The sequence below is a fragment of the Lissotriton helveticus genome, chromosome 5_1, assembly GCF_964261635.1.
Source record: "Lissotriton helveticus chromosome 5_1, aLisHel1.1, whole genome shotgun sequence".
In the NCBI taxonomy this organism is placed as follows: Eukaryota; Metazoa; Chordata; class Amphibia; order Caudata; family Salamandridae; genus Lissotriton; species Lissotriton helveticus.
In genome coordinates, this window is record NC_136065.1 from 861,418,496 (window position 1) to 861,441,824 (window position 23,329).

The 23,329-nt window shown below is 44.9% G+C and overlaps 1 protein-coding gene across 5 annotated transcripts in view; it reads right to left on the bottom strand.

Moving 5' to 3' along the window:
• Window positions 1–23,329, bottom strand: part of ARHGEF10L (Rho guanine nucleotide exchange factor 10 like) — a 640,241-nt gene that overhangs the window by 65,846 nt on the left and 551,066 nt on the right. For 4 of the 5 annotated variants that reach the window (XM_078643336.1, XM_078643335.1, XM_078643338.1 and 1 more), the window contains 5 exons: window positions 16,349–16,470; window positions 13,391–13,477; window positions 6,800–7,020; window positions 5,910–6,064; window positions 629–771 (listed from right to left, as the gene is read on the bottom strand). In XM_078643336.1, the coding sequence (XP_078499462.1) occupies window positions 629–771; window positions 5,910–6,064; window positions 6,800–7,020; window positions 13,391–13,477; window positions 16,349–16,470 (728 nt within the window). The remainder of the gene's footprint in view (window positions 1–628; window positions 772–5,909; window positions 6,065–6,799; window positions 7,021–13,390; window positions 13,478–16,348; window positions 16,471–23,329) is intronic. The other variant, XM_078643337.1, reaches the window with a different exon arrangement.

A 23,329-nucleotide genomic window follows, 5' to 3' on the forward strand; every position in this document is an offset into this window, starting at 1 on the left:
TGTCCTTATAGGTTCTGATTGTGATGAAAGACCCATAACAGGACGATTGTCAGGTTTCTGAACGTTTCCTTTCTCTTGTTTCCATTAGTAGGCCTCCATAAACAAACAAAAACTGCTGATCCCATTTACCATTTCAAAAACAGTTAAAGTAAATTTGAAATCTTTTTTCTATAGGCATTTTTATCTACTTTTTGAACTAAAAATGTAAAATGTTATGGTTCCTTATGCCTTATCTCTTTTGTACTTCATCTTTTAACATAATAGAAATAGTGCAAGTACATTTTTAATCATTCCACAACAAATCTTATGCCCGGCAGGTGAACCAGGGCTATTACTGTTATGCAAACGAGTGCTTCGGTAAGACCTTCTGATATGCCCTTGCATTAAAACGTCTAGATTTGGGCACTCGTGAGGATTTGCCAGGTGTCTTAAACCTTATAAGTATTCTCCAATTCCTTACCCGGTAGCAATCCCTTTCAAAGGAAGGCAAAAAATGAGGAAGAGAGGTAAAGGAATAAAAAAAGGAAGAGGATAAAGGCGGAGATTGAGATGAAGGGTAAGGAAGAAAGCAAAGATGTAAGGAGGAAAGAATATCTAAAGTAATAAAAAATGAACTATCTTGATTTACCTGAGTTCGTAGTGTATTGGGGTCCAGCGCAGAAACTCTGTTCCCACAGCTCGCCCACACACAGTCCTCCAGAGCCAGGAGACACCTCACAGGCTGGGGCCCAATCTTCACGCATGAGGACGACTGATGAACCCAGAGATCTTCTGGAAGGAGAGAGAGAATACAGTCAAGACAAAGAAAAAAAATTAATCCATTGAACTTCAATAATGGACCAGTAGCCCATCCAGCTATTCCAGCAACATGATCCAGACATGTGTGCTGTGGACCTCCTAATAATCTAAAGCCACTACTGCCATTTTAACACTGTTGCAAATACAGATAAACGCAAATGCACATCAATCCAGAACTGTGGCACTTATTATTCCAAGATGAGGACCAAACGCAGCTCCCCCCCAGGCATGCAAAACCTCACCAGCTGCATCTTCTGCTATTCCAGGACTGAGGCTGATGCAAAGCCGTCAGCGCACCTCAGCCTTGACATCCTATCTTCTAAGACAAATGTTCCCAGAAACTGTGACTGACCCCATGGCACTTGGGGCATGTTTCTCACTTAAAGACCTAACACACATGTAAGAATTAAATTACATAATTAGCACTTTGAACCCCACCACTCAAAGCTGCCGAAAAGGAATACTAGTATGGCTCCCAAAATACTGCTCATAGAAAGTAAAAATAAAGAACTTAAATGTATTAACACACTTTTATAATTATTCTGAAATCCTATACACATGTATATACACTGACTCAAAGGCAGTCTCGAGGAAAGAAAATCATGGTCTTGCACGTGTAAAATACTACCTGACGGCCTAGAATCTCAGAGACATTAGGTCTCATTCGAAACACTGATTATCTTGGTGTCCGTTCGGTTACTTCTCTTAAATACACTTAATCCCCTACCTGGTTACTAGGGATAGGCTGGTGAGTGTCCTAAAATCCTAGTTCACGGAGGAACGTGCACTTAGGGTGTATTTTTTCCGGATGAGCTGATGGAGATATTTATTTGAAGCCTAAAGGAGCTAGGCATGCGGGGCTGTGTTTTTTTTTTTAAGTGAAAATTCAGAAAGTTTAAGCAACTCTCTGGTGAAGAGGCACTGGTGCCAGCAAAGCAACCAATCCGGGATTCACTTACCAAGTAGGACAATAAAACAATGAAGAGAACATTTAGACAGTCAGCAGCCTGTCCTGTCAAAGGCACTAGCGATTGAAGGTTTTACCGATGCCCAATTCAGAAGAGGACCACCTGTCGGTGTTACACATGCAGTGCTAAATTTGAAGCAGTGGTTGCAAGGGGTGGGGCAACAAGCACTAATTTTTAGTGGACGGGCACTTATTTTTTCTCAGAGCAAGTCAGAGAAAAACACAACAAGGGGTAAGAAGGCGTGGTAGCACAACCAGGCGGCATTCGGCTGCCTGGTTGGACCCCGATGATGAAGCATGACACCAACCAGGTTGGTGTGTGAGGGGTTTATTAACAAGACCAATTGAGTCCAGCCACAAGGCCAGAGTCACAAGTGAACAAGAATATTGAACACAGTGGGCTAGTCCACATTGATTCTTTTTATTAATCATTTCACATATGTCATGGAGAGCCCTGCGAGGTACTTGTTCTCTTGAGTGACATGTCTATGTGGCTTGTCATTTCAGTCTCCAACCCCCCACAAATCTCTCGGCTCCTCGGCTCCCATCTTGATCCTCTTATTGTTTCTCATTTGTCTTTCTCCATCTATCGACCTCTTATCCGGAGCGAGCGCTACTGTAGATGCTTTGTATCAACCCCCTGCACCAATGCAAGATTCCTACCGCCCCATCGCAGGGCTTAGATTTACTAGCTCTCCTGATTTTAATGTGCCTGCCAGCACTGGCCTTTAAACAGTGGTACACTACTAGAAGATTCTGGAAGTTGCCCCTTTAGCACCGACTACCAGGAAGAGTCACAATATATCGACCCTCCAGTCTGCATTGGTCCACACTCTTTTTCTGTGAACAACAGTGCTTGTCCCATCAATCAGAACCTCCTGCAGCCTTCCTGGACTCAATATATGTGTAAAGATGGATCATGCAGATTGAGTGGCTTTTGTTTCCATATGCCCTGCCCACTTTGTTGGGAGTTTTTGGGATGTGGCATAAATCTTGTTATTGAGTAGATGTTAAGAAAATCAGAATGGGCCCTAACTTGAGTAGTTTCACCCAGATATTTATGGGGGTGGCTGTGAAAAGCTAGACAAAGAGAGGTGGGGTGCGCGGAGCGAGAGAGGAAAAGGAACAGAACAGGAACCAAACAATGTCAGGTGGGGGCCCTTGCGATATTACACACAGAAATAAGACATTATTATAAAAAAAAGAGTTTGCCCCTATTTTTTGGCTATCTCGCTTTTCTCCACCGGGTGTGGGCGGCAAACATCCCCATGGTGCCTCTCACTTTTTCTATTGCTGTATCCCCCCTGTTTGCCACATCACAGTGTTACAGGAGGCCACACATACCTTCGCACTAAGAGCTAAATTGACCATTTCTAGTGTAGTGTGTTTGTTGTACGGACAAAAAAAAAATTGTCTTCTCAATGTTTTTCAAAGAAGTAATTAAACATGGCTGGTTCGCTGTTAAATGCTTTCTGTCTTCAACAGGCTAGAGCAGTAAGGATTCTCTTCTGCTCTGCTAGAAGATTCAGTATCTTCCAAGAACTGCAGGACGGAGTTCTCAGCTATGAAACCACAGCAGAAACTTAATGTATGGTAAATTTCTGCATGCTTTTTTCACACATGCCTGAGGAACTCCGTCTTTTGAACGAAAGCATGTTTAGCAAGCATTCGTTCTGCACGCAAGTCGTTTTAACAAATTGCCTTAGGGTGCGCTGAATATTGGAATAGTTTAATTTACTATTCCAACTCCAGTTTGCGCAACAGTAGGGAAGGTGTTGGACTTTCATTCCATTACCACTCCACCATTTCGCCTCCCTAAAGCAAGTCGTTGTAACAACTTGCGTGCAGAACAAATGCGTGCTGAAGACACATTCGTTCTGTGGCCGGTGCTGTACAGGCACAGCGTGATTCTGGCTTCGTCCTAAAGGACGTTTCCTGAAGCAACCACCAGTGGTCAGTTTGAACCAATTCACATAGCATATAAAAGCTATCCCCAGCCCTCAACTTGAAAGGTCTATCCCCTCCTGCACATCCAGACCAGTTATCATAAGCTTTCTGTCAAAGGCCTAACTCTTTATTAGCCAATGAGAATAGTCCTCTGACAATTCCCAGTTCTCCATATTAGTATTTCTGGGTAGGCAACTAATGCTGATCTGCAACACATCCTGCTAACGAAGTAGAGGGATAAAAGCTCAGCTCTAATAAATCACTACAATATGGGCCTACAACAGGCCTACTGACATTACACAGAGCAGCTCAGACATCTCTAAAAATCTACATGGATCATGTCCTGCGGCCGCCATGCTTAGTCAGTATTGCCCACCGATTTACCATTACACTCCGACATTGATCTCCAGAAGCCCTGCTGTTACAAACCCGATCCTGAAAGAGCTCTTCCAGAGGAGGAAACCTGCCCTCCTGCAGCCACGCTGACCCACCAGTGAGGTATAAGAACAAGCACATAACACTGAAAATTGAACTAAAGCCTTGCTTGATTCGAGTCATGTGGGGCATACAATTCCAACAAATCACCTCACTCCTACACTACCACTCCTTCCTATATCAGTGCTAAGAACCAAAGATTGTCTTCTAAATCAATTCCACAACTTTGGGCATCACCTGGAAGGGAATCAATGGAAGGAGGGAGAACAGGCTCCGGCACCACACCAGGCCCACCGCCATGGCAGAAGCACTTAGGGTGGGGGGCGAATCTTGCAGGGCTTGACAAGTGGCCTGATCCGCAACAGTCTTTCTTCCACATCACTGAGACCCGCACAAAGCTCAGAAGATACCTCTTAATCCTGATCAATCAGACCCTGGAAACACCGGTTTTACAGGCAAACGCAGAGCTTGGCACTGCTGCAGTACACGTCTTATGTCAGTATTTGCAGCCAATGGCATCACTAACGGTTGCCTCACTCGTGGCCTGCAGCATGCCTAGCTTGCGTGATACAGGCTTGGGCTCTATTATGCAGAAATAATAACTTCATTGCCTTCTGAATTTGACAAATACGCAGAGGGTTTGGTGCAGAATTATAGGGTGTCGGTGGAGCTTTGGCGACTCAGCAGAGAGAGGATGAGTGAATGTGACTTTAACAGCTTTTAAGTTGAGAGCCAACATGAATAATTCAGTGCATGCGCCCTACGTCAGCCCGGTTCACAGTTGCTTTAAACACATTTTTCGTAAATAACTCCACATACAAGCAAATAAAGCAGGGGGGAGAGTGGGGGGAATCAGCTTGCTCAAAGGAGGATCTAGACCCTTTTGTGGGATTTAAACTGTTCCAATTGAATTCGCGCAAGCAAAACAAATATTGATCCCTGAAAACAAACGTCTTCTAGTTCTATGCAGTGCGGTGCAGCAATCAGCCGCACTGCAAGTTTACGTTTCATGTAAAAGATGCATAGGGGCATTAGTAGTGCAAGCTTCCCTTACTCGCTTGCCGATTAGATAGTCAATAGCAAGGCAAGCTCGCCTCAAGCATAAGGGGTGCAAGGGTGCATGAATGGAGCAGCAGCACTAGAGGCTTCCAAACAAAGGGGAGGGACAATATAAGCAGGTGTGTGGGAATACAACAAGCTCGGCAGAGGCCATCAAAGACACAGTAAAGAGCACTGCAAGCCCCCCCCCACACACACACGAGTAGTGTAGAGCAGTGCGAACTCCGTCCAAGCATCCATCAGGTAAGAAAACACAAATATGTGCACAGTATGTTTGTTTTCACAAAGAGAATATATATATGGGTCCTCGTACACAGAAAACTGGTGCAGCCTGGGCCGCAGTAGCGCAAACCTACATCTCACTTGCAGAAGTGGTGTAATGTATTAAACCACAATGCAAGCTTCTTTCGCACACAGCACAGGCAACAGCGATGGATGCTTCCCTCATACACAGGAGGGAAGCAGGAGCAGGAGCAGTAGCAGTCCAAGTAGCTTGCACACACAGGAACGTTTCCTTCAGCACTAGATGTCCTGCATGTCTCACACAGCTGGTACATGAATGACACACGTCTTCAGTTACTGGCCTCTTGCTGCCAGGAAAGGGTGGTCCTGATGGAGGTTTCTTGCGGGTCCCATAAGCAGTGCCCCAGAGCAGGGAGCAAGTCAAAGACAGAGAGTACACAGTGTCACACCACTGCCTCACCTTGGTCGCTTGTGTATACAGCCACTGTTCCATCCTGCAGGCCCGCGCACAGGTGTTGAGGCGTGTGCACCAGGCACAATACTGGTTGCAGCCCAGGGCTTTTAAAAGTTAAGAGACACTGCGTCCCTGTGTCCACATTCCCATACACCACAATACTGTAGAAAGAGGGGAAGAAGCAAGATCACAAGTTAGCAAATACCCCTTTCCAGGACCCCATGTGTGGACTCAGTATGAGACATGAAGGGGGAATAAATGCAGAAAACACTGAGGGGTGTGAGGAGTGATTCGCTGGCATGCGGTGAGGGCGATCCAGAGCTCTACAACATACACACACAGAGGAGGAAAAGTTCAAAGTACAACCACAAAGAGAGACCCTACTCTCTGATAGAAAGATAGTGTGCTGAGAAAGACCTGCTCTGGGATATAAGCAGTATGCACAGAGTGGAGGAGACAGGAGTATACCTTTTGAGGTTTGAGAACTCCATACTTAATAGTGAAATAAGTGAACCAGTACATACACAATGTGTGTTGGAGGAGACACAGCCATAGCAAATGTATACTATAGGCCTTAAAGTTTGGCGGATAGAATACTCCATCACAAACGCTGCTGATATCCCATATTATACGTGCCTTATAGCCTAAGCATGTGTAATATGGCTGACAAGATACCTCCCACATTTTGAGAGAGTATCCCATCCACCACACTCTATATATGGCCTACTTATTTCGAAGAGACACAGTCCTACGACAAATAAACACCTGTGCAAAGAGAATCTTGGGCACAGTGTGATGAGGGGAGACTAAGTTCTCAGGCACATACACATGAACTCTCTGTCGGATCAAGAGGGCTGACCACCCACCACCCTTTCCATTGCCATTTATGCACAAACCTTCCATCCTGGAGACCCAGACAGATGACAGGGCGCACTGTGGAGGACGGCTCACTCTCGGTTGGGATCTCCTCTTCATCCGCAGATCTAACCCGCTCCGGGATGTACTCCATGCACAGCACCCTGGATGCCAGTGGGAAGGATTTCACCGCCCGGGGAGTCGAGTGATTGAAGGAAAAGATCTGAACTTGCCCAGATCCTGCCTCCTGGCCTCCCCCGACCTGCCACAAAAAGGTAACACTATAAGCTATTGCGATCTGAGCCGAGTCCAACACTACTACATCCTGACATGCATGGAAGTTGATCAAGCCCAGGTGGACGCACCAGCAATTGTTTTCGAATACTAAACTAAATATATTCTATGCACTTTAAGCTTGAGGAAAATGACTCAGTTACTGCTGAAGGCATAATCAATCATGGGGTAGAGAAACGTTTTAGAATTTAGAACAACACCTAGAGGAAGGATTTTTAAAAACTCATTTCGCAGACAGTGCATGAAGTCCGTGGAGATCCAAGCAGGGAAAAAATGCATGATGTGTATATGAACAATTAATCAACAGATTGGATGGAATGCAAACATGTAAAGACAGGGGAAGACAAACTATAGAGAGATCACATAGAATACAAAAAGTAAGTAATATAATAATTGAAGGTTCTGCTACCAATTTTAAAACCAATGAATTTTACTCCAGTCAGGCGGCTTTACTGTAAGTACAGTTTTTACATTCTCCCACAATATGCATCTCTCTTGTACATTTTCTCTCTCGGTTTTAAAGTGAGTGTGAGTATGTCAATGATATTTTTTGATCTTTCAAATTGACTTGTCTTTTATAATTTTATTTGTAAAATCGAATGAAAAATATGAACTGAACTGATATAATAATACAAAAAAGTGAGGAACAGAGAAAGTGAAGGTAGCTGTAAGATACAAGTGAAGGTGGAGAATAGAGAAATGGATTATGGAACATGAGCAAAAACCAGAGGAACGAGTAGAAGCACAACAGGCATGACATGGTCGCTGTTGCTTCTGCAAGATATATTAACTAAGATGATCTTAAGGATTTTTAGGAGGTAGGGAAAGATTCTCGAACACGAAGTTAAAGCAATTCCTGCTTTGCTACACAATGGACAGGACTAGGCCCAGAACAATGAGTGTTAAAATGATGAATGTGTTATTCATAGTCTACAATAAGAAACTTAGGTCACAGAAAAGTATATATAACCTCTGCGATAGACAATAAGAGTACTGGGCAGTGTGAAACTGTACTGTCTGTTACTCTGGCAATACATTTCTTGTGCCTATTCATTTTGGGAGCTGAACATATAAAAGCTCATCAAAGGGAGGAATCAAGCCAAAAATGACACACCAGAGAAACAGAAATCCCACTAAGGTCTGTGGAATCTGTTGTATGACTTGTGACATCAGAGTTTTAAATATCTGTTAATCACGCCAGCAGCATAATGTAAAAGGATGCCCCCTCTAGCAGAATGTGAAGAGGGGCCCCAGAGTATCCCATATCTCATAGATATCCATTGGCTTTGGGCAGAATGGACCCCATCTGAAGGGTTTAGGGGCCCATGGTAGATGGACCCCCTCACCGCTTATGGCAGGGACTGTAGAGACCTGCATTACGCCCCTGAATTGAGTGCACCATGATTAGGGTTCCTCTTGCACTCAAAAACCGGACTGCGGTCTCTGGAGCCTTTCCTGTGCCACCAAAAATACAAATATCAACCACAGGATCCCACTGCAGTCTCTGGGATCTGCTGTTCGCCGTGATCCACCAGAGTGGCAAATGTCTGCTCTCCCATCACATCTAGAGCAAGTGCTACCAAAGAGAAATCAGACTGAGGTCTCTGGGCACACATTTGATGGCAAGTGCTACAAGACACCACACTGTCTGCTTTCTTAGGATGGTAATATGTTCCTTTCACCATAAAATGCCATGAAATCACACTCTTCATCCCCCAGGAACTACACAAATATGCTTCACTGCCACTTGTCAAAGAAAAACACGTATTTTGACCAGAGGATGTCAGACAAATAAAACGTTGTCTTTGCACACTCTCAATCTAACCAGGAAAAGGCTGGGAGGATTTTGAGTGCATTCTAGGGCGATCACAACAGAATATTTAATGTTAAAACCTCCTAAAGTAGGTGTGCAATAACACAGGCTCTGAATTTACGGTCTGGAAAATCCAGCAGGGAAGATCACATGAGGCTCGGGCTGCAAAAAAAAGCCCGGCCTCAACCCCTAGCCCTGCCCAACCCTCTTCCATGGCATAGGGAGCACAAAACTCTTCCATCTGCAAGCCAACAGTCTCTGCTGTATCCTGAAGCCCTCCCTCTCCCTACATCTGGACCCCTTACTTCCATTTACCACCTTCCTAAAGAAGGATATTTGTTCAAGAAATGCAGACAGTAGGTGCCTAATTTGTAAAATAAATAAGTGCCAGGGCCCTCATCAGAAAGCAACTGCAGTTTGCCCCTGCCACCACTACCAATGGCAATTACGACTATTCCAGGATCCCAAAGCTATAAGAATGGCTTGGGAGGCAGCTATTAGTTATTTTTAATATACATTATATTAATTATGAACTGTCGCTCTGCTCATCTCTGAATTAGAAAGCGTCACCATATGGCAGCTGTCATAAGTGCCAATGTAGACAATTAAGCGCCGGTGCCGAGCTCCAGAAACCACTAGCTCAAAGTAAGCACTGGAGACACTCCATGCAGATTCTTGGCCCCAAAGGCAGGGTGCAGTGTATTTAAAAGGTAGGACATGTACTCTTGCATTTTACATGTCCTGGTAGTGAAAAATTGCTACTTTTTTTCACTACAGCAAGGCCTATCTCTTTCATAGGTTAACATGGAGATTGCCTTGAAACATTTTTCAAGTGTAATTTCCCACTGAGAAAATTAGAGTTTGGTGTCTCTGGACTCACAATATAAAAACACATATTTTCCTCTTTTAGTGAAGCTGGTTTTTAAATTGCACATCTGAAAAGGCCACTTTTAGAAAGTTGGTGTTTTCTTACTTTAACCATTCTGAGCCTCTGCCTGTCTCTGAATACACGTCTGGGTTGGAAGACAGTTGAGCTTTGTGAATTCACTGTGCACAGTCACACACAAAGGGAGCGTAGGTGTACCCTGTATATCCTGATGGCCCATCACCAGGATGATGGGTTTTCCTGAACTAGATTGGTGGGAGGAGTCAAGACTTGCACATGAATAGAGCTGTGCCTGTCCCCACACAAACAGCTGCAAACCCCCCTGTAGTGTGTCCGGAGCCAGGAAGGGCAGCGTCTTGGGCACTACAAAGACCATTCTGTGAAGTCTCCCTACTTTAAAGGCTAAAATATGAATAAGTACTGGACTTTTGACACCATATACTCAGAACACTTCTGGACTGAGGGCATTGTACCAGAAAGAAGAGCGATTGTGCTGCTAGGAGGGACTGCCACTTTGCTTTTTGCTTTGCCTGGTTGCCTGCTGTCTGCTGCTTCTTGCCGCCTGGGAGTGAGAGGCCTGGACTTTGGTCTCTGCAACCTGCTTCCAAAGTTTCGCCAAGGGCTTGAGTCGAGTTTGCCTCCTGTTGGTAGTCTCAGGGCCATCAAAGGCTTCACCTGTGAATAAGGGCGCCTCAGCTGAGAGCCCTACTCTGCCAAGTGGTGCCAGTTCCTGGTCCCTTGGGAGGGAGTTTGCTGTGCTAAAAGAGAAGAAACCAGTTTATCGACTTAGAGTATGACTTCGGAGCTAGCCCGCTCTTCGACACAGTGCCGATGCCTGCACAGGAGCCATGGTCTTCATTGGATGCAATGACCGTGACTTACAAAGCAGGCCCAACGTCGCAGCATCTCCGAAGATCCACCATGTGTGAATCTCAAGCACTACATCACTGAAGACCGTGACGCCCAACTCCGCTGCAGCATCTGTTGCCCCGGTGTGTGACATCGGCACCACGAAGTTGATGCCTTGTGGCCTGACTCTCGATGCTTCATCGACCCCGAACCGCCAACGAAATCGACTCCTCGCTGCCAATGCCGCATCACCTCCCCTGTGTCTTGCAGCGTCTCAGTCACAAATGGCTCAACGACTTGCACTGCCTCTAGAAACCGACGCTTCCCTTACTTCAGTGAAACCTCACCTCACGCGGTCAGGCTCTGCACCCTCTCTCCTATCTTTCAAGCAAAGCCAGACACATATATTAATTTCGCTTTGCTTGTGCTTTTTTGCGTTTTGTTTTTACACTGCAGGAAATTCACGACTCCGCTCTGAGTGTAGGAGACAAAATAGTGGTGGAATCCTGCACTTAATATATCTATTGGCAAGAGCAGTCGCACAACTAAAACAATGCTTTTTCCCCCTCATTATTTCTTATATTTTCCCTGCGTCTAGATCTCACCATCGCCTTGGGGTCAGTTACCCGTGGGGTTTTCCACACTATGGCTGTGGATTGTTTTCTCACAGCACGAAACTCGCAAGTTAGTGCTGACTTCCGAGTTTCGAGGTGGCTTGAAAACAAAATTCAGTCCCAATGCATCCAATCACATTGTGTAAAAAATTTTAAATGGGCTTAACATGATTTGCAAGTCATTCCTCAAGTGTTTGAATAGCAGAGATATTCAAAAGTGATAACACATTAAATCCTGCCTGGCACAAAGGATACTGAGGTAATAATCTAGACTTTTACATTTGCACTCTAGAAATGTAACTTGGCCCCATCCTCGGGGCCAAATTCCATTAAAAAAGGGGAAGGGGGTAAATGGCCCCCTACCCAAGTCTCATTAGAGGACCCCATCGCTGGGGCCAAATGCAATTTAAAAAAGGGGAATTCAGACATTGTGGTCCCTGGGGACTTATTTTATTAAAAAGGAGAGGGGGGGCACACAGCTCCCCTCCCTGAGCACCTTGTACCTCGGGGACCCCATCCCCGGGGCCTTTCTTTATAATAGGTGGATGCCCCGGTGCCCACCCAGGACACCCACCAAGCTCATGTTGCGGGGAAAGCAACAGGGCCCCCGGGGGTCCCAGCCAGCTCTCGCATGGTGTGGGAACCGGCATTGCTCCCACCCAGAGGGAGCAGATATTTGTGCTACACCATTCGAACGAGAGCAATATATTGTTCTGTTTCCCTGCCCGCTCCAGTGTGGGCAGGGAAACAGAACATAAGCTTGCTCCTAGCCTGCGGGAGCATTTTTAAAGCTCCCGCTGGTCGGGAACAGACTTAGTAATTGCTCCCATTTGGCCCGAGATACTAAAACGCTCCTGCCACACGGGAGCAAACACATTTCCCGGTCCGCGCTAATGAGTGCAGGGAAACTACTGAGTACCGAGTGTGGGCTCCCTAGGACACATTCACTGAACTAGGCAAAGGGATATAAAGGCTCAGAGATGGGGCTGTGCAGCCTCTCTCACCTTTCAAATGTGTCACAGCCCCATAAGATGGGGTTCCCAGGGCCTCTTTAAGGCTCGGGGAGGGAGGCCGACTGGATTCAGTCCCCTTTAGTTTACATTTGGACCCCAGGAATCGGGTCCCTGCAGCCTAATTAGGTTACAGGTAGAAGAGCCACGTGCCCACACCCTTATATTTTGCTCCAGGTGCTGGGGTTGCCGGGGCCTCTCAGAGGCTCAGGGAGGAGGGCCAAACACCCCCGCGCACCCCCCCCACACACACGCACAACCCCAGAAATAGATGCATTGGCCTCCCAGGCCACGGCCCATGCCAGGAAGTTTTTATAAAGTAGTTCGGGAGCCCAAACTTTTATTTAATTTGTTATATTATTTTGACACGGATACATGGATCCTCCTCAAATTAGCTGGAACATTTACAAAAAACATTTCCTGTCCCAGGTGGGGTGGGTTCCTTCTGGCCTAGGTGGATCAGGGTACCCCAACCCTGCCCCCTATGCTGTTTTTTTTGGCTTTTGTTTAGAACTCGGTACTGAGTCACAAGTCCTAAGATGGCAGCCACTACTTCCAGTTTTATGTGGTAGCAGCCAATCAGATTTCAGCAGGAGATCTGTCGGATCCATTAAGGCTCCTTGCCCCTAGATATACAACGTTATTGATGATTGGTTGCTCAAACATTACTGAACAGATTTACACCAAATCATGAAACACACTCTTTATGGACCAAGATTTAGCTTTCTGCAAAATCTGGTGTAATTTCATTCAGCGGTTTGGGCTATAGCAGTTTCTAAAGTTCCTATTAAACAATAAATTGGGAAAACATGTTCTGGGACCCCCCTCTTTTCTAAGCTCCTGCTTAAAGGATCACCCCAAAATTGTCCATGCGCAAAGTGGTCAAAAAAGTATCTTTTTTTTGCAAATGTTGTGGTGATTCGTCTAACAGTAACAAAGTTATTAGCAACACAAAAAAAATTCTCTACTAAACACAATCCTACCTAGGACTATGCGGGAGTGTGCATTTATGGAGGCAGTCAAGAATGAATAACTAAGTAAGACATGGAAATTTATATTCTAGGGAGAATGTAACAATTCTATGGTCGTTATCAAGCTCTTTTCTATAAACCCTTCAAATGCAGTGATCTTGTGTAACAGAAATTACACGTCCGCCACTTACTCACCCAGAGGAATCCTGGCGGGAGAGAGGTGCTGAGAGCAGAGAATCCAAGTAAGGATGTCTGAACAGGATTGTGTGCAATCGCTCCAAGCTGAAAAAAGAGAGAATGGTTCATTTAAAGTGCTTTGGATACCTAACACATCCTTTCACCCCTCCATACAGGATACCACCACTATTATTTTGTACACTCAGAGTCCCTGGGAAGGTTTGCATGGATATGACAACTTTGTGTGAAAGCTGTGAGGTCTGCCCTAGATAGTGAGGTTTGGATCCATAAACCTCATGAAATGTGAAAGGTGAGCCACTACTGTCTTTGGGGAAAAGAGTGTGCAGAAATGTTTTTGCTGTCAGCATCCAACCAAAGAGTAGGAGTACTGCAACCTGGAGGCCTCCAGGAGAAACATGGACTCCAGCAGTACCGTTCAAAGAAATGTTGGCAAATGTGTCTCTGGCTGCTGGGACACACAAAGACAGTATAGATACTGACAAGCACGAATACGCTTATGGGTCGCACATTATTACGGTATTCACTCTGGGTTCATGGTCACATAGGACAAGGCAGGCACTGCCAGAAAGAAAATACTTCTGTATGCTATAAACTAGCAGAGTTTCCAGGTACCCAATGATTAACAACTTTCGGATCGTCTTATGGCTCCCATAGATGTCCTAGTTTATCACCAGTGTTTGCAGTCCTGGGCATTTTTTATTTTTGTCCTTACGTTAGATCCGTCTGCTAAAAATGACTATTGACTGCCCAAGCATTCTTATAGCTCTGGGGGACTAGAGTAAGCTGAATTGTCACACTTGTAAGTGTGTGATGATTAGTAGTTGTGTTGGTACTGCCGTTGGCAGCGCTGGCAGGGGCAGTGAGTGGTGCAGGCTGCAGTGGTGGCCTGATGAGGGCCCTGGCACTTATGTTTTTACAAATTAAGCTCGACAAGTGCCTGTTTGCAGGGATGGAAAGAAGTAGAAAACATAACATACAATAGAAAGGAAATATGCGGTCACATCCGGACAACACACGTTTTTGGTTCTGTTCTTTATTTTAGTGGGCCTGTTTGGCATCTAAGAGCGGGGTAAAAATATACACAATTTATTTTAGAGGCTTTTATTTACAAGGGTTTTACACCCATGGTTTGAGGAAGTTTGAAGGTTTAAGATGGTGTAGACTGATTGAACTCCTCTAATGGAGAACAGCTTCAACTTGGTGTTTGTGGATTCGACAGTACCTGCTGATTCGTTTTGTAAATTAGGGTTTTGCAACAAGATTCTCTGGCAGATCAACCCAAAAAGTTGCAGAATTTGACTTAGTCCACTGCTGATGTAAAAAGAGTTTCAGAGAGGAGAGTTCTGAAAGTGAAGTGATATTTAGTATTTCATTGGTTTTCTGTCCGGGCTCAGTTGAATGTGATTAAAAAGGCCTCGAGACATCACAGAGGGAACAGCCGTGACTTACAAATATAAAGTTTTGCGAATGTTAAGGCTACAATATTGATTAACAAAGCAGTTTTCGTCAAAGCGTATCACTGTCATATTTCAGCATAGCAGGAGGTAGTGCAAGAAGCCGCTCCCAGCATTCTAGGCTCAGCCTCACAGCACTCTAGCTGGGGAATCGTTACTCTGGCCCTGATGAGGAGGGTAACTGAGCACAGAGGGCTGTGGAGGGCAGAGATCTGCCGGAAGAGAAAGCTGAAATGAGGAGAGCTTAACATGGAAGAGAATGTACAGAAATGCAGGGTGACTGCTGCAAAATCTGAACCATTTCGAGGGTGAATAACTGCAAGCGCCTTGGAGCACAGAGTGTCTCCCAATTGTTTAAAATAGTGGGCAAGAAGAAAAACAACTATATGTCACATGATCTATACATATTATATGAAAGTATTTATGCAGCACAAAATATCAAGTAAGTGGGAACTGGACCATAGAAAGGGGGAAGCAAAAAGCAACCAACACTTGCTTAAAAATCTGAGGGTTTCCATCACTGCGATCAATGAGGGGTAAGCAATAGAACGAGTTACTTCTAGATAAGGTGTGTGTTGATGTTTACCTGCTTCCTAAAGCGGGGGTGGCGAAGAGTGAGGATAGGTGTTTGTCGAATCTGTGTTGGCACTGAGCTCAAGATCATTGGTGCACTGCAACCTCCTTCTGCCTCCTTCCTTCGAGCTCTCAGTTGGTTCAATCCTGGTGATCTCCCAGCTGCATGCAATGTGCTCACCACCAGAGATCTTCGTCCTCTTTCCCTGGTAGGGTGGCGCGCTGGAGGCAACAGACTGTGATGCAGCAGCTACTGAGGGAGATTTAGTCTTCTATTTGCAAGCAGGGATGACCCGAGGCTGTTGGGTCGATGCAGTCCTAACCCAAGTGCTGCTGCTGATGCCTAGGAGAAGCTCAGTACTGTGTCTGTGAAACTTCCATGCAGGGGATGGCTGTTGTCTCGGGTTAAAGGGGCTGCGGCCTAGAAGGCAGGTTGGAAGTAGTGAACTTGGAGTTATGCTTTGATTTTATAGACAAGTGAGAGCAGTGTCAGGCCGTCTATGTCTTAACTACTTGATCCATGTGCGCGGTGAATAGGCAGAAATATCTAATTGTGCAGAAAGCTTTCATCATCCGGATTAGTTTTGAACTGAAACTATTTTGGAGTGTAGGCAGTGCTTGTTTTAGAGTTCATCTGTGTAGCATTCCTGACAACGATGTATTCTGCCAATATATACGGATGTTAAGTGGGTCACTTATGTGTCACCTTTCATGATTCAATTCTAGCTAACAGACAATCATCATAAATAAGTCAGGTTTGTAGGGAGAGTGTGGATAAACAGAATGATTTAAAGCAGCTTCAAGTAATAATTTAAAGAACAATGGAGTTGGGCCACTGGTGGGTACATTAGTCTTGCTGTTCAATAAGACTGTGCCTTTGCATATCAGAATGGCTTTAATTTAATGGTCTGCCTAACCACTTGATTACCTTTAGATCATGGGCATTGGTAGAGAAGGCTGGTAGGCGGCATGTGAGGACAGGGCACCAGAATGGTGCCTTCGTCTTTTTGTCCTCCTCTGGGCAGAGCCAACCCGGCTGGTTCTCCTCCTCTGAGAAGGAGAAAAAGAAATGGGTTTATATACAAATAATCATCCCTGCTCCCCAGTACTCACATTCATACAATAAGAAACAAATCCTCTCAGAGCAACTAGTCCTAGTTTAAGCAAACATTGCCTTTTAAGAACATCCATCCTATCATCAATCTAAGACATACAATGTACCTATTTAGTTACTTATTTTAGGTTTGTATTAAGTGCATCAAGACCAATATGCTGTTAGTGCACTTTACAATGAACCAAATAGATGGGAGTAAAAAAAACACATCACTTACACAGAAACATGTGTAATTTGGCGTGTCGCCAAAAATATGCTCAGTATAGTCAGTTATTAGAGAGCCCCACAAAAAAATGCTGCTAACAGGAGAGATGATTTTTAACATACAAAACCGACTGAAGGCTCTTCGGACATTCAGCCAATCAAAGAATTAACTCACGGCCCATGCAGCTCATCTCAATATAGACCAAACGTGCGCACACCCAATCAGAGGGTGACCGTACATCGCATTTATCCAACCAAAGTTAGGCCCAAAAGCAGATACAGCTGTTCAGATAAAGACCTTAAAGACCGGTTTAGCCAATAGGAATACCATCACTTATGAGTCCCAGATTATCAGAGCAGGATGTCTGATGCCACATCGCATGTTTTTTTCCTATAGATCTCCAATAGGATGTAACGTACACAGGATAGTCTGTGGAATTAAGCAAGGAACTACCAATAGGTCTACTGAAGAACACCAAAGGAAGCATAATCTTTTCCACAGATAATTCAATGGCCGAGTGGTGACCCTTGACACACAAAGAGAATTAGACAACTCATCACTCAGAAAACCTTTCTGGCTCTGAGATCCAAATAAGAAGAAACATGGAGCAGGGACTCACCTGGCGCTCTCTGTTTCAATGATTCTATACCTTTTTCAAGCTTTTGAGGGGCCTTCATCTACCTCCCGAAAGGGTAGAGTTGTCTTCATTATCATGAAGGATTTTTAAGGCACACACTATCCAATGGTCTCTTAGAGATGAATAACCCTCCATAACTACTAACAAAACAGCCTTAGCCATACTGTCAAGCCTGTGTGGGAGCACCCTGACCTCCCTTCAGAAGAGGGTGTCTATGGTTCCATCCAATATTAGATGGCATCCCTAGGCCCTCCTGCCTACTCTTTCAAGAGGACTCGCAGTGGTGCCGCATGTGCCACCATACATTCTTCTATGGCTGTTTTGCTAATGCTCCTAAATCTGCAACATGGTACTGGTGTATGGGCAAAGGTATTCCCTTATCTGAGTGGGATCACAACACAGTGTGAATGAAGGACTACCGAATTTACATTGTACTGGTGCTTACATTTCATCAACACAGTCAAAAATATGAGGGAGTACAAACATCTGCAGCCCCTTCTGTAATACCAAAATGTTGCCCAGATTTTACAATGCAAGCCTGTAGCAGTACAGTTTTGACCAATGTATCTACATTTACATTGACCGACAGACAAAAATAGATTTGATGATCGCAAACGTTTGTTATGCTCTGGTCGATCAGTGCACCAGCTTTGCAGTAATTAATGAGCATCTCACGCCTTAACAACTTGCATTAAACATACTTTTATGGCACCTTTAATACGGAGTCATGTTGTTATTGGGTAGCGTTCCACTAGTAGATGCGGTAGTGTGCTCGACGTTTAGGTTGTTTCCTTAACTTCATCTGATCATTTTTAGTTTACTTTGACAGTGTGACGGGTCAGGCGGACAGGAATTGACTCTCCCCACGGACTGGTGGTCCGCCACCCCCCTCTCACCTTGCACATTTTCCCCACAGCTTCAACCTTGTACGTGGAACGAGGACCCAGAGACTGGATGGCCGGATGACTATACCATGTTCGGCTCCTTTAAGAAAACGGACCCGGAGAACGAGACCCCGCCCCTCGCGAGCGTCGTGACATCAAAAGGCGAAAGTACTAGAGAGAGGACGAACGGCGATTCCCTGGAGGCGGCGGACATCGAGGAAGACGGAAGGCGGTATCCCGAGGCCAGAGAGACCGAAAACGACACGCCAGGAGGCCAACGGTTGGACGCTTCGCCCCGCCACGCTCCCACGGGAGGAGCGTGGCTTCAAGAGGTACGGGGCCGGGTCGCGGGTTGGGTTGGGCGGAGGAGGCAGCCCCCGGTGTAAATTGTGTACAGCCCTGTATGCAATACCCTGCCTGAACACGAGCACTCCGAGCACGCCCTTTAAGCTAAATCGAGCACTTCTCACGGATGGTTTTCCCTCACTCCCGGCCCTTACGAATATACCCAGAGTACTTCTTGTGTGTGACCCGCGTTTCCTTTTATTTTTCGGTACCGGAGAGGATCACGGAGCGAAGAGACGTCCCCTCCTGGAAACAGACCGCCCGGACCAAGACCAAGCTGGAGAAAGCAATCTTTTCTTTGAACCCTGCATCCCTCATCAGAGACAGAGCCCCCCCCCTTGATGAAAAAGACCTACATCCCAATAAAGCCTTCTCTGAAACCCTTACTTAAGGCGCCAGTGTTTCTGTTCACCCCGTCACCCCCAGTCAGTTCCGGCCCTGTGGTCGAGACCCCTCACATCCCGGCGCCCCCGGGACAGACAGCTTTTTCACTTTGTCTGTATTTAATAAGGTATACCATCACTGTGATCAAAGTATCAGGAAAATGACTTATTGTAGGAATCATTCGTTTTACTAATAAGAAATTTAGAAATTATTAATGTATATTATTATATTTGGCTTAATTTAGAAGGAAGGATAGTATTACTGTGAATAAATTAGTTTAGTTATATAAAATCGAAAATAAATCAATAACAGATAGGGTTAGAGCTAGTTTTAAAATAATTGAATGCAACTGAAATAAAATTAAATGTTTTGAAAAAAGTATAAGATTATGTTTAGCATCAGAGTTAGAATAAAGATGATCGCTATTATTTAAATAGTATTTTAATAGGTCTAGTTGAAGAATTCACGCAATACAACATGTTAATTTCATTTGAATTCAATTATGCAATGGAAGGGCTAAACTCTGGCTAAAAATACGATTCTTATGTGTATGAAACTAAACAGATGGAGTAGGATTAAAAATATCAATTTTACATACTAAGAATAATTAACATTTGTATGAATTTAGGGCTGAGGTTATGTTTGCCAGTATCATAAGATAATTTATACGTTTAATTAAATACAAAAATGTAATTTATATAGAGGGCACAGGTGTAAATGGAGGAAATGCAAAGTAATTATATTAGAATTGGCTTAAGGAAATAACTTGCATTATGTTGAGTTTTAGCGTTAAGGATGGGAACAAAGTGAAGGCAGGGCCAAGTAATGGGGCATAAAGGTAATTTCGCTGGTACAGATAGGCAGGCCAAGTAAATGCAGGTGGAAGTAAAGCGATGGGGAAGTAGATGTAGTACAAGTAAAGACATTCATCAGTGGTATTACGTAGGTTGGTCTCATGCAGCAGTGGCTGGCATGGATTGTGGGGGCAGGGCGGGGGAGCGAGACAGGGGGTAAAAAAAGAAAAACGTAAATAACGCTTAACACTTCACCGCGCCTCTCCTCCTCGTCCCTCTTTCCGCCAGAACCAGAAGCACCCAGGCATTAGGCTCCCCTGTGCCAATCACTGATTGGTCTGAGCACTGTGGTTCGGCGCTCAGACAGGGGTCTGGGCATGTTCTCCACCTAGGCTGTTATGCAGCCTGGGTGGAGAACATGCAAAGTGCACATGGATGTTTGGCTGGCCAGAGACGGCCGGCCATATATTCATGTGCACTTTACAGAGTGCCCACTGCTCCTCCCCTGCTCTGAGAGCAGAGCAGCCCTGCCATACCATGCCTAGCTGCCGCATTACCGCAGTAGGAAAACATTAAATGATAATAAAATAGAGCTATTATCATTTTATTTTTCCTTTATTGACACGGCTTAAAAGCAGTGGGGAGACACTCCTCCGCCTTAGCGTAGGAGCCGCCACTGGTCTGATGCCATAGAACATACGCACCCAAGGAATTCTGCAGGTTCACTACTGCCAGGTTCCCTGATTTCTTGCATTTGTTGTTTATATGCTACAGTTCAACGCCCCCTGAGACACATGCAACACGCACATTGCAGAGTAAAACAAAGTAACCAATGCCAAATTGTAATTCTGCTTCATTAAATGAAGCCCTAACAAAAACCAGACCGTGCTGGCAGATCTTCAGGACTCCAACACTTAATTTTGAGCCTGAGCCAGACATTTACATGGCAGAGAGTGAGGCATTCAAAACACAAAGAGATGAGTCACTTAAGATTATGGGGCTCAGTTTATTCCAGATGATCTGGCTTGGCATTACAGTGGTTAAACCTTCAATTCTGATCCCTGGCATAGCAAGTGGGATTGTGAGTTGTGTAACAATTTTCACACCCTTGGTGTTTCCCCCTGGTTGATTCTGGAAGGTCAGACTTGCTGAAATTTATCAGGGGGAAAGGTATAGCTAAAAGGCAAAACATGAATGTTATGTATTAGATACAACTCTGCACTATATGCCTCATTTCCGAGTTGAAAACTTGGAATGGGAGGTATTTACCACCACAGTAAACACCTCATCCCGGGTAATGAAATGTACAGCACATAGTAAAATCACCACCCTATTACACACAAAGTGGAATCCGGGACTGTGACCTTGATTTATAATATTGTTAATACTAGACCTTCCTTGATGGACACTTAAGGACCCTTCTGATTAGCAGTAAACAATTGATGCAAAAACATTCACAGGATTACCTAATTAGACTTTCTACACTTTCATGCAAGGATTTTCAACGCCCTAGCAAAATTATATTTCACTGTTTGGCTGCTCTATTGCTTGGAGCAACAAAGCATATTTGAGGCTACCTCTTGCAATCTGGGTCTATTTTACGACCAGTTGTGAAGAGACTCCAATGGAAATGCTTACAAAAGCCTGAATGTAATAGCGCCGTTTCTTACGTAAATCGGATTCCGGTCTATATATGTGGTCAATGAGGCCCCAAAACATATTTAAACTACTAGAGGGCAATAGCCTGTCCTATTTGTGATTAAATCACACAAAAGGTATACTACAGCTCCACGTCTTTTTCCCACGGCACGTAAGTGATGAATCTGTAGTGAAAATACAAACCAACATTTCTGTCACGTCAGATTCAATAGATGACATCCAACATGAATAAAAGTCACTGGTGCTTAATTTGTAAAACAAAAATTATTGCCAGGGCCCAAAGTTTTGCTCCAAAGTCTGAGAAAGACCACATAGTGTTGATTTCACCTCATGCCTTTTTAATCTACTAACAGACACTCCCTTCCCTTTTTCTCTTGCATGCTTTTCTGTGTGTCTCTTCCTTCTTCTTTCCCCTCCGTGTTTTTCTCTTTCGCTCTGAGTCAAAAACATGAGGATGAAAAATAAGCATTAATCTCCAAAAAGGAGTGTTGATCACCTTTAACCACCGGCTCAAATTAAGCAGAAAGCGCACAATCGTTAGTGTCACTTGGTACTGCTACACCCATTTGTTTATGGATGTTTCTATCGATTCACTGTAATGTAGGGGGGAAACAGTCATGTATTTACATCTACAACGTAACTAGCTGCCTATGGTGACCCCCTACCTCTGCCCAGAATGGAGCACACCATATGAATTCTGGTGGATCTGCACGTGCTTGTGCAATCCATACCCAGTGGTGGCTCCTCCGCTAAGGCGGAGGAGCGTCACTTCACAGCTCTCAAAGCTGTGAAAAAAGGGGAAAAAATACAATAACGTAACGTCATGCACACTTGCCATATTCTCCAATCAATCAGGCTGCATTACAGCTGGGTGGAGAACATGCCGCAGACTCCCCAGTTTGGTTTGAGCGCCGAATTACAGCGCTCAGACCAATCACAACGCTGCATTGCAGCATTGTGATTGGTCAGGGGAGCTTGGATGCCCGGGTGCTATCTGCTGCTGGCCTCCAGGCAGGAAGAAGATAAGAAGATGAAGAGGATCGGAAGAGAGTCGGTGGCAACACCGCCCGTAGTCAGGTAAGTGTTTTTTAATAATTTTTATCTTTTTCATTTCCCAGACTCCCTCCGCCCCCACCATCCGAGTCCGGTAGCAGCCGCTACTGTCCATACCCGAATGGAATCCAGTCATGGACTCAGGCGCCAAGTCAGTTACAATTACTAAAGAACTAGATGAAACATAGATTCTGCCAGGGACTTAGCAGGGCCTGCTAAGGAACTGATGGACAATCCTCTCTAGGAGACAGAGTTTCAGGTTTGTTCAGTTCAAACCGGCTGCAGAGACCAAGAAGGCAGGAGAATCTATGGCAGTGAGAATGCAAGGTGCGTTCTCAATGCCTCATGCAGGGGGTGCTCTTTCAGCCACTGGTGAGAGGACCATTCACAACCTGAAGGTGCTGCTATTGAATGTAAGCCTTAAAATGCAAAACATTCATTGTATTACTCCACAGTACCAGGAGTCTGCGGCTGCTCTGGTACACATATCCCCCTAGGTTCTCCTTCTGTGTTCCTCAGGCCAGTCTTCTACGCAAACAGTGGGCCAAGGATCAAGTTGCCTCTCTAAGCAGACTGCAATGGATCTTGTCCTTGCTATTCACCACCCTGCAAGGATTGTATAAATATTCATACAATACAACCCTATGGTGAGGCTTAATGCTAGTGCCACTAAGTGTGGCGTATTTTATGGCCCTCCCTAGCTGATTTAGTTCATATCAATTAAACATTATTGCCGTCTGCTAGGGGTGTTAACAGTGGTTACTACCCTCCACAGAGGGCGTTAACTGTTGTTAGTCGCGACTTCATCATTATAGGCTTAACGCAAAGGTGAGG